The 12,003-nt window shown below is 37.5% G+C and overlaps 1 protein-coding gene across 12 annotated transcripts in view; it reads left to right on the top strand.

Moving 5' to 3' along the window:
- Window positions 1-12,003, top strand: part of prpsap2 (phosphoribosyl pyrophosphate synthetase-associated protein 2) — a 43,747-nt gene that overhangs the window by 26,283 nt on the left and 5,461 nt on the right. For 11 of the 12 annotated variants that reach the window (XM_059654080.1, XM_059654079.1, XM_059654081.1 and 8 more), the window contains 6 exons: window positions 1,918-2,033; window positions 3,251-3,306; window positions 3,730-3,878; window positions 4,321-4,391; window positions 8,008-8,154; window positions 8,391-8,502. In XM_059654080.1, the coding sequence (XP_059510063.1) occupies window positions 1,918-2,033; window positions 3,251-3,306; window positions 3,730-3,878; window positions 4,321-4,391; window positions 8,008-8,154; window positions 8,391-8,502 (651 nt within the window). Of the gene's footprint in view, window positions 1-1,917; window positions 2,034-3,250; window positions 3,307-3,729; window positions 3,879-4,320; window positions 4,392-8,007; window positions 8,155-8,390; window positions 11,462-12,003 lie in introns of those variants that run through there. The other variant, XM_059654083.1, reaches the window with a different exon arrangement.

Consider the following 12,003-nt stretch of genomic DNA (forward strand, 5'->3'; position numbering starts at 1 on the left):
AACCAACGGAAGATAGGTGGAGTGAAAGCTGGTGTTGAGGAAGTCGGAAGGCTGCAGAAGGACTTGACAGGCTAGGACGGTAGACAGAGGAGTGGCACATGAAATACAATGTGTGAAAGTGCGAGGTTATGCTCTGTGGCAGGCAGAGTTGAGGTGTAGACTATTTTCTAACAGGGAAAAGGCTTTGGGAATCCTAGTTCAAAATTCCCTTAAGGTTAACATGCAGGTTCAGTTGGTAGTTAAGGCAAGTACAATGTTAACATTCAGATTGAGAGGGCTAAAATACAATATTTGCTGCTGAGGTTGTTAAAGGCTGCGATCAAGACCACATTTGGAATATTATGAGCAGATCTGTGCCCCATACCTTAGGAAGGATGTGTTGACCTTGAAGGGAGTCTGGAGGAGATTCTCGAGGTTGAACCTGGGAATGAAGAGACTGTCATTGAGTGGTTGAGACTGAGTCTGTACTGTATGCAGTTTAGAAGGATGAAGGGGTATCCTATTGAAGCTCTCAGAATACAGAGATGCCTAGACAGTGTGGACATGGAGAAGATGTTTCCACGAGTAGGAGCGACTCTGACCCAAGAGCACAGTGTCAGAGTAAAGGGATGATTCTTTTTAGAACTGAGATGAGGAATTTCAGTCAGATGAATCTGTGGAACTCATGGCCTTTCTAACCTTCTGTGGCAAAGTAATTGATGTTAAGACAAAGGTTAATAGGTTTTGAATAGTAATGGGATCAAGGATTTTGGGGAGAAGGCAAGAGAATGAGGTTGAGAAGCATATCAGTTGTGATTGAATGGCAGAGAAGAGCCGATGGGCTGAATGGCCTAATTCTGCTCCTATTGTCTTTTGCTGTTTGTAGGCTCGGTGCAAACTTGATGGGCTAAATGACCTCTTTCTCTGCTGTAGAGATTCAATGATTCTGTGACTCTTCTTCAGAATCCTAATTGTGCTTCTAGTCCTTCTAAAATAAGTAGTGGTAATCTGTGTAGTCCGGTTGCAGTAGTCAGAAAGTTAGTTAGTGGATGAAGTTAGTTTTCCAGTATTTTGGTTATCACTTGTATTATATAACTAAGTGCAAAAGTGTTTCAAATAATAATCCATATTACACCATTGTTGGTTGTACCTTAGCAATTTTTGAAGAATTTAATCATCTTTTTAGAAGTTCAGTCACCTGTTCAGTTGCTGTGACATTGTTCGACTTAGTTCCTGCATATCTATTTAATATTTCTTACAAATCTCATTTTGTGGAAGTGTGGATTAGTTGGTGTTCAGGGATGATGTGCTGCTAAGGCAATATGCAATTTAGTTTACTAGGCAATAAAACTTTAGGTTTCAGCGAGAAATGAGAGTAGGCTAAGATAGTGTCGTGAATTGGCTGGTCAGCAAATGGGTAAAAGGGAGCTTTCTTCCAAATGAGTGCTCATCACCTCTGTTGAAGCATTATCACCTTCACTTGCAAAATGTCATTTCAAACAAACTTAAATCCTTCATATTCTCTTGAGCATTTTGTGCACAATTTATGTTCTTTGCAGAGTAAATGTAATAAAAATATGTATAGTATGTGTTCATCTTGGGAGTTTCTTTCTCTAAAACATATCTCTTCCCCACGTTTTTAAACTTACAAAGATATTTTGAATGTGAAGACTGAAGTGGGCAAGTGCACTTCAAAAACTAAAAATGTTTAGAAAGAGCAACGATTTCTCTTGGTGAATAAGATTCACCCCATACTATAATGTCAGTTAATGGAAAGGACTCTGAAACAAGACATTAACCATGCTTTTAATAAAGCAAGCTAAAGATTAAATTACTGAATGTTTAGTAATTTGTGATTTGAATGCTGCCACAAGGGCACCAAGTGGATAAGAACTCAAGTTGTTGCAGATTTAGTATTTATTTCTACATTCTCCTCAGGCTTGACTCACTTGATTACAATGGATTTGCATCAGAAAGAAATCCAGGGATTTTTCAATATTCCAGTTGATAATCTGCGAGCATCTCCATTCCTCCTACAATACATTCAGGAAGAGGTGAGGTTCATGGAATTATTGACTGACTATGTTTTCAGAAATGAGATGCACTGTTAGCTGTCACCAAAAATGCACACAACTACAGTTACTTGCCGAAATATTTGAGATTCCATACAAAAGCAATGAATATATGGTTCAGTGTTAAACTTTAAACGAAGTTAAATTTGCCAGGGATAATGGGAACTGCAGATGCTGGAGAATTCCAAGATAATAAAATGTGAGGCTGGATGAACACAGCAGGCCAAGCAGCATCTCAGGAGCACAAAAGCTGACGTTTCGGGCCTAGACCCTTCATCAGCTCTGATGAAGGGTCTAGGCCCGAAACGTCAGCTTTTGTGCTCCTGAGATGCTGCTTGGCCTGCTGTGTTCATCCAGCCTCGCATTTTATTATCTTAAATTTGCCAGGGGCTTGTTTTGCTTTTGAATATCAGGAACTACTTTGTTAAACATAGTAATGAAACTTATTCATTGTAGGATCTGTGCTGCTTATAAAATGTAGATTTCAGTTTAGCGCAGCAATGCAGATGGTAGAACTACTTGATTACACATTTGATAATGGTGTAGCATTGCTCAGTATAATTTAGTGCTGAGCACGCATTGAGCTTGCAGAGCCCAGTCTGAGGCTCACCAGTATTAGCCTCTAAGCATTGATGGGGGAAAATGGAGGGGGGTCTATACTGTATAAAGATTAGCATTCCAGTACTATTTACTGTACATCTTTGAGTTGCGCTTTTCCAACATCAGCAACTTGGACAAATCAAGATAAGAGAAAATCTGCTTTGAGAAAATCACCAAAATTGCTGTTGATTTTATCTATTGTGTAGTTTACAAAATAGCTATGAAAAGCACATTGGTGTTGTTGATTTCGAATATAACTTTGGCAATTTGTCTTAGTAAGCTAAAACAACGCTGCTTGTTTTGCTATAACTGAACTGTCTAAATAGTGCTGACTGAGATATGTGTCGCGCTTTGAAAATCCAAGGACCAGTTGTTTCTTGATACAAGATTAACAGCTGAAACCAGTAACTAAATCTAACGTTGATAGTGTTCGCCTCTAATATGACTCTGTTGGTTTTAAAATATTAAACAATTGTTATAATGTGATATGAGCTGAGAGCAAATAATGCTGATGATATGCATGATGGAGTGTAAGGGTTTGAGTAATTCATATTTAATTCTCTCCCTGTCTGTTCCCTGATCTATCGTTCCTTGTGCAGATCCCTGATTACAGAAATGCAGTGATTGTCGCAAAGTCACCAGCATCTGCCAAAAGGTACGCGCACACCAGAATAGGGACTACTTTTAATCTCTTCGTGAGATGTCAGCATTGATGACAAGGCATGCAATTATTGTCTACCTCTAATTGACTGTGAAGGTCATGGTGAGCATTTGCCTTGAACCCCTGCAGTCCCTGTGGATATAGATACAGCCATATTGCTGTTACGGAGTCTGTGTTCCAATATTTTGAGCGATCGACTCATTGTTACAAGGTTTCAGTATTGAGTTTCCTCTGAATCCTAGCAAAAGAGACAATATTTTCTTTTCCAATGTATTCTTTCACTTGTTTCTCCCACACTTTTTTAAAGTTGAAAGTTTTGCACTTAAAATGAACATTCCTGTATTGTGTAATGTTAGAATAAAGACAATTTCTGTTGGAGAGCTGAATCTTAAAGACCTGATCTTTTTTCTGTTTAAGAGCACAGTCTTTTGCAGAGCGATTACGTTTAGGAATTGCCGTTATACATGGTGAAGTGCAGGATGCAGAATCCGATTTAGTTGATGGCCGACATTCACCACCAACAGTGAAAAATGCAGCTGCAATACACCCCAGCCTGGAAATACCTAGTAAGTTGATGGTGTCATATATCTGTTATTTTTGTTGTGCAAATTGCATGCTAATACAAATGAACCAATACCTTAGACAAATGAAATAAAGCTCTGAGATTCTATTTTAAAAAGGTGGATTAATGTTATTCTTCCAGCCAGGTTCTCAGTATGTTAAAAGCAATGTTTCATTTAAGTTTTTAAATGCTGCCTTCACCAGGCTTATTTTGTTTATTGCGAACTGTACAGTGGTGTTGATCGGATATGAAGAGTTAAAGGCATTGCCACGTGCTTTGTATTGTTTGTATTTCTAATTATACCTTAATTGTCACTATTTTTAATCGCAGACTGTCTAATAATTTTCAGTGAGAGTTTGTTTGCAAATGAATTGCTTGCTTCTATTGAAATGAACTTATGAGTGTAACAGGTATGATATCTTGATTTTTATTTGTCGTTCCATCAGTGGCGATTCCAAAGGAAAAGCCTCCAATCACAGTTGTTGGAGATGTAGGAGGAAGAATAGCTATTATTGTGGTGAGTTTACCGTTGAAAGTCTTGAAAGACATCAACACTGTGCATAGTGGGGAAATGTTTTACTTTAAAATACTAGTAAGAAAAGATCTTTTGTTTTTGAGAAATATTTTCAGAGGTTTGCTGAAATTGTAAAATAGTAAAACAGGTTGCTAACTTTTTTAAAGCAGCTTTTAAAAAGGATATGCAGTACAAGAACAGACCTTTTTGGTTCAGCCAGTCCATGGAGGTATTTGTTTTATTTGACCATTTTCCCTTCTGCAAATTATTTGGCTTCCCCTTAAATGCATCTTATACAATTCAACTCTGTTACTCATGCGGAACAGGGTTGCACATTCTCGTCACTGTCTTTTGGTAAGGAAGCATTTTCTCAATTTTTAAATTACTAATTAGACTTTTCTTTAAATTGTGACCTACACAGCATTGTTGAGATGGAAAGAGTTTAATACTAGAAAACGAGATGATAAGTGATATTAGATAACACAGAAGTACCAATATATCCAAACTTAAATTCCTGTTTTCTTAAAAAGGAAAATTCCTCAAAAATTTACAAAAATGCTAAAAGCAAAGTAGATGGAGACTTTTAAAATAAGCTGCCGTTTAACTTCTGAGGTTTAAAAGTCAAGTCACTTTGATCTTTTATGTATATAAGAACAAATAATAATTTTATTGTCAAACCCCTCATAATGCTGCAATCCCAGAATAAGTATACATTTCTACGAGGTTAGTTGAACTTTACTAGTGAATTTAGTAAGTCAAATTAATAATTGCCTCTCTTGATTTATAACACTTGTAATTTTTAATATTGCAGAGAGTGTATGTTGATTAGGGTCAGAAGCAGAATATCAACGTTTTGCATCGTCTGGATTCATTAATCTAGGTTTCTTCATGAAGGCTATATAACTGTTCAAGGATTAGTCATTCAAACATTCTTATTACCTTTTGATGTAAATCATGGGCTTCATTCACATCAATTTGATTTAAAGCTTGAAGTTAGTGATAAAGCCTCTAATTCATCATGCTTGTTTGTAAATAAACAAGTTCACTTTTTGTTAACATTCAGACTTCACTGTATACTGGCACTGAACCAATGAGGTCCGTGTGTTATTCATTATTCTACACTACTAACAGAATAAAGCCGCTGTTCTTTGCCAAATCAGCAGAATTATAATTAGCTATTCATCGGAGTAAACTAATTGTCAGTATCTTTTTCCTTCAATTTGTTTGAGCAGAGGAGCACAATGTTCAGTTTTTAATGCTGACCAGTATTGACATGAAAAATGTCTGCAAAGCCAGCGCCTTCATTCATGTAAGGAGAAGATCAGTGCTTCTTGCTGATCACCATTAAATAATCTAGTGAGAGTAGACAAGGGGTGGTGTGGACTTGTTGGGCCGAAGGGCCTGTTTCCACACTGTAAGGAATCTAATCTTAAAAAAAAAATGAAGGTGAAGGTTAGCTTGGGGATTTTGTAAACAAAATCCTAATTGTAGCCTTGAGATTGCCTATTATCAAATTGATTTAATATTTAAAAATCGGCATGCTATCTGTTTAGTTTGTAAACAACAAGTTTATTTTGTAAATGAACTTTGAACTCTAGTAGAACATAGAACATTACAGCACATACAGGCCCTTCGGCCCTCAATATTGTGCCGACCTGTCATACCGATCTCAAGCCCATCTAACCTACACTATTCCATGTACGTCCATATGCTTATCCAATGACGACTTAAATGTACCTAAAGTTGGCAAATCTACTACCATTGCAGGCAAAGCGTTCCATTCTCTTACTACTCTCCGAGTAAAGAAACTACCTCTGACATCTGTCCTATATCTTTCACCCCTCAATTTAAAGCTATGCCCCCTCGTGCTTGCCGTCACCATCCTCGGAAAAAGGCTCTCCCTATCCACCCTGTCTAACCCTCTGATTATTTTATATGTCTCAATTAAGTCACCTCTCAACCTTCTTCTCTCTAATGAAAACAGCCTCAAGTCCCTCTGCCTTTCCTTGTAAGACCTTCCCTCCATACCAGGCAACATCCTAGTAAATCTCCTCTGCACCCTTTCCAAAGCTTCCACATCTTATAATGCGGTGACCAGAACTGTACACAATACTCCAAGTACGGCCGCACCAGAGTTTTGTACAGCTTCACCATAACCTCTTGGTTCCAGAACTCGATCCCTCTATTAATAAAAGCTAAAACACTGTATGCCTTCTTAGCAGCCCTGTCAACCTGGGTGGCAACTTTCAAGGATCTGTGTACATGGACACCGAGATCTCACTGCTCATCTACACTGCTAAGAATCTTACCATTAGCCCTGTACTTTGCCTTCTGGTTACTTCTACCAAAGTGCATCACCTCATACTTGTCTGCATTAAACTCCATTTGCCACCTCTCAGCCCAGCTCTGCAGCTTATCTATGTCTCTCTGCAACCTACAGCATCCTTCATCACTATCCACAACTTCACCGACCTTAGTGTCGTCTGCAAATTTACTAACCCATCCTTCTACACCCGCATCCAGGTCATTTATAAAAATGACAAACAGCAGTGGACCCAACAGCGACCCTTGCGGTACACCACTAGTAACTGGTCTCCAGGATGAACATTTCCCATCAACTACCACCCTCTGTCTTTCTTCAGCAAGCCAATTTCCGATCCAAACTGCTATATTTCCCACAATTCCATTCCTCCGCATTTTGTACAATAGCCTATTGTGGGGAACCTTATCGAACGCCTTGCTGAAATCCATATACACCGCATCAACCGGTTTACTCTCATCTACCTGTTTGGTCACCTTCTCAAAGAACTCAGTAAGGTTTGTGAGGCACGACCTTCCCTTCACAAAACCGTGCTGACTATCCCTAATCAATTTATTCTTTTCTAGATGATTATAAATCCTATCCCTTATAACCTTTTCCAACACTTTACCAACAACTGAGGTAAGGCTCACTGGTCTATAATTACCAGGGTTGTCTCTACTCCCCTTCTTGAACAGGGGAACCACATTTGCTATCCTCCAGTCATCTGGCACTATTCCTGTAGACAATGTCATTTTATTTTAGAGAGGTCATATGAATCTTTAAACCATCAAGTCCTGTCAATTGAAGTTCCTGCTGTGCTGCAAAAGTTTACATGAACCTTACTATTGAGCATCTGAGGTTATGCTCTGGAGCTCTAGAGTTGTGTTTGCAGTTTCCTCGATCAGTCATTTCTTGGCGTTGGTTCCAAATGATGAGTTCCAAATTTGTGCCTTAGACTGTTCTCTGAAAATGAAATGTGTTTAATATTGTCCCAAACATCTTTCAGTTAGGCATTCTTCAGTCCACAGACAGAGTGCCTTTGAGTCATTTTAAACTTCTGTACCAGGATCCCAAGAAACATAAGCCTACGTGTAATTTCTCAGTCATCCCCCTGCTAATGATAGAAACTGGCCCTCTGGAAAATTGGAATTGAATGTAAAGCTGCAGTGAGATCACTTTATAGACACTTGTTGTCAGCAGAGGATGTTATTGTGCTCCAGAAACAAAACATTGTTCTTGTCCCTTCAGTTAAGTTTACTTCTTTAACTGAAATAAAATTTACTAATAGACTATTTTTAATATTTGAATTTTTGACAGGATGACATAATTGATGACGTTGATAGCTTTTTAGCAGCTGCAGATACATTGAAGGAGAGAGGGGCTTACAAAATCTATGTAATGGCAACTCACGGGCTTTTGTCATCTGATGCACCCAGATTGATAGAAGAATCCGCAATTGATGAGGTAACAAAAGTCTGACAATAGGTAGTTGATGATATTGAATTCATATTTAGACTTTTCTATTTATTAAACAAGTGTAATTTATTCCCTATTGTTGGAAATGTATATGTTGACAGGCAAGGAGAGGAAGCCATTCTTTATTACAGATTGCTATTCAACAATGCAGATTTGTAAATTATTAAGAGATCTGATATTGAATTACCATTAACCTGTTAATTATAGACTTTGCTCTTCCACAGGTGGTAGTAACCAATACAATCCCACATGAAATCCAGAAACTCCAGTGCCATAAAATAAAGACCGTTGACATCAGCATGATCTTATCTGAGGCCATTCGAAGAATCCACAATGGTGAATCAATGTCATATCTATTCCGAAATATTGGTATGGATGATTGAAATGATCCCTAAGGCCAACTTGAAGTGCACCTTTCCTTTACTTGGCAAGAAAATGTCGTGATTCACTGGTGCAAAATCTTAAGTTTCTATCAAAAAGGCCAACTTTGTAAAGTGAATTTTTAAGAAACCTTGCTGAATATGGAGACTTAATTGCATAATACTTCAGATTTCCTTTGCTGTTTTGTAAAAGCTAAGAAGTATGACCAAAATCCCTGTTTGTTTTAATTGCTTTTGTATTTAGGAGTATTGTATTATGTTTTGCATGTCTTGGCTACATACTTGGTCTTGAAGATAACCTGCTCCAAGCTAAAAGATGGCAGCACAAAAAAAGGAATAAACATAAGCACCTGACATAGCCAGCCTGAATTGTGCAAACTTGTGATCTTGTGACTATATTTCAATATTCTTCAATGATATAAAACACTTTGGGATGTTTTGAGGTCATGAAAGGTGCTGTATAAATGCAAGTTCTTTGTATAAACTGGGTTTTTTTGATAAGTAAATGTTACACGTTGCAGATAGTGAATCAGTTGAATAATTAAATTAAATCACTTTGGTTTTTCCTTTTCTCTAAGGTATAAATTTTAAATGACCTATCTGGCTTTTAAACCATTTTGAAAGTCTTAAGGTTTTTTTTTAAATTATAATAAAAAATTGCCATTCTTTCCAGGATTATCCTGATGAACCTCCTGCTTAGTGCTGCATTTTCTTGAAGCGCAGTTCTACAACTAACGTGATCCTGAATTATTAGTAATGCACTCAGAATCTTGCCTTTTTGTTTGTGCATTTAGCCCTGGGGCATTGGAATCAGTTTGTTTTCTTACACTGTAATTGACCATGCACAAGACATAACGCTGATAAACAGCTAAGAGTGGGATAGCTGATTATACAGCCTTTCTTCCCTCTGCAGCCCAAGGACATTGGGAGCAATTGTGATGATTACTGCTGGCTAACATCACATTCTGTAGAAACCTTTTTAATCATATTGCTAAATTGTGCACAATGTAGATTCTTTTAAAAAAAACTGCACCATGTTGGGAGCTGTTCATTTTGTTTTCAAACTTTATTTTCTATATCACTCGTGGCAAAATTGTGGAGCTGCAGTTTTCAAAATCTCAAATCTGTGCAACCATTTAAATTGTGCAGGAGGATAATTTCTAGAAGGAATTTATTGGCTTTGTGGTATAAGTTGGGAAAACAATCACATAGTTTTGTACTTGGTTGTGTAGGTGCCAATTCATACATCAATGCAAGATCAGTGCAAAGAGCCTAAAATGTACTTGGTTACACTTGACATTGAATTGCTGTTTGTCATTTTGATAATTTTGGTAGCTTTGGATTTTCCCTCTAGAAGTGTGAGATGGTGAAATAACTCAACTCATTCATCATGCTTTAAGGATCCTCTCCTGTAAGAATACTAGTCATTTTTGTGAACTAGATTTATTAACATTAACAAAATGAGAGATCAGTTGGCTTCAGTAAGTTTCAGTTCATGTTGGACTGTTTCAATTAACGTAATTGAATTAATGAAACAATCAATCGTCGATTTAAGCAAGAAATGCACAACAGATCAGTCAGCAACTGAAGAAGAAATTAGTACTTGTTTACAACCATGTCAACACAAGAAATAAGAGTTTTTGTTGAAGATTAGTTATTCTAAAGGGAATTTCTTTGTGCTGTAATTTTTCTGTTCCTTTTCCATGGCTTGCAAAGCTCTGAGACCAGGTAGTAAGATATGATTTGCTTGCAGTAGTAAACATAGCTATCACAATGCTGCCTTTTTAAAAAATATCTAATGGACATTTTAGTTGTAGGATAAAAGCTATTTGCAGAGCCATGAATCTTTATTGTAGCAGTCTATTTGTGAAGCATTAATGAAGCAGAAGTGGACTTTGGTGTTATTCTGCAATGTTATTTGATTGCTTGATGGGATTATATTTGTGACATAATGAGACTCGTTAAATTGCCATTTCCAACCCAGGAATAAGTCTTGACCTCAAATCTTCCTAATTACTACATAAGAAATTTCTTTTCCCCCAAGCCCTACACCAACTGTTCTGGAATGGAATTACTGTTGATTGTTGTCAATTTTCACCATTAGAGATCACATTGGGCAATTGAATGCAGTATCCCAGTACACTTTAGTGAAGAGAAACAGGTACATCTCTGGATCTTGCTCAGTTTCTGACCAAGAATGAAACTGAACACATGTGCTGCCTTGGAGCAACAATTAATGTACATGTTCTTGACTTAACTAGACAGATCAGGATCTGTTGCCCATAACCCACACTACCTGGTTAATAAGAAGCTGGCTTGGTCTTAAGTCCTGTGAAGACTTTTCCCTATCTTTCTCATTTTAATGAGTACCTTGCCTCCTTGACTCCTACCATCACTTAAAATGAGCAGTTTTGGAATGATATGGCCTTGCCCAAAAACTAACTTCGTCTCCCAGCAGATTATAAGCCATAGGCTTGTCATGTTTCTTCTGTAAGGAAGTGGATTGGGAGCCTTTAGTGCCTCTGTTAATAATAAAGAATCTTCTGTGAACTTGTCCATTGTTACATGGAGGGGCAGATACGTCTTTTGTCTGTGTTTAGTTGCAACAAGCTTAAATTGCTATCTTAGGAACGAATAGGATTAATGGGCATCCTGTCTCATAATCGTGAGGGAACACCACCATCCTCTGGATGATTTAAAAATAGCAATTGTATTACCCAGTAGTTAAGAAAGATAATATTGAAGTGATAATATTGAAGTGTTGTCAATGCAGTGAGATATATTTTAGAACTTGTCACAGTTGGCTATCAGATTGAAAATGTTACACTTTCTATTCTCACAGGCAAAAACAAATCAAAAGCAAAATCAATAAAAATGACTGACTAAGATAATAAAATGTGAGGCTGGATGAACACAGCAGGCCAAGCAGCATCTCAGGAGCACAAAAGCTGACGTTTCGGGCCTAGACCCTTCATCAGGTCTAGGCCCGAAACGTCAGCTTTTGTGCTCCTGAGATGCTGCTTGGCCTGCTGTGTTCATCCAGCCTCACATTTTATTATCTTGGAATTCTCCAGCATCTGCAGTTCCCATTATCTCTGATACTAAAAATGACTGACTGTCTTTGCAAATGTTGATCTTAGGCAAAGCTGGAGATTTGCTACATAGCTGCTGATCATAACACGTTTCAGAGCGCATCTCTGATTTGATTTCAGTATTTCATAAGAGAAATTGGCATCAAATTATCCTTTGGATCTATTTATAAAAGTTACATTAATCCTTCAAAGAAATTGGTTTTGCTAATAACATGAAGAACTGTGTATTGTGACAAACTATGACATTCATGACAAAGCAAATCCTCCATCTTGCCATGAGCATGGCTACAGAAGTTCCTTTATTGCAGACAAATATCAATTATATCAATACAATAAATGCAGAAAGCTTATTTAGTTGTCTATTG

This window comes from Stegostoma tigrinum, chromosome 23 (genome assembly GCF_030684315.1).
Source record: "Stegostoma tigrinum isolate sSteTig4 chromosome 23, sSteTig4.hap1, whole genome shotgun sequence".
Lineage (NCBI taxonomy): Eukaryota > Metazoa > Chordata > Chondrichthyes > Orectolobiformes > Stegostomatidae > Stegostoma > Stegostoma tigrinum.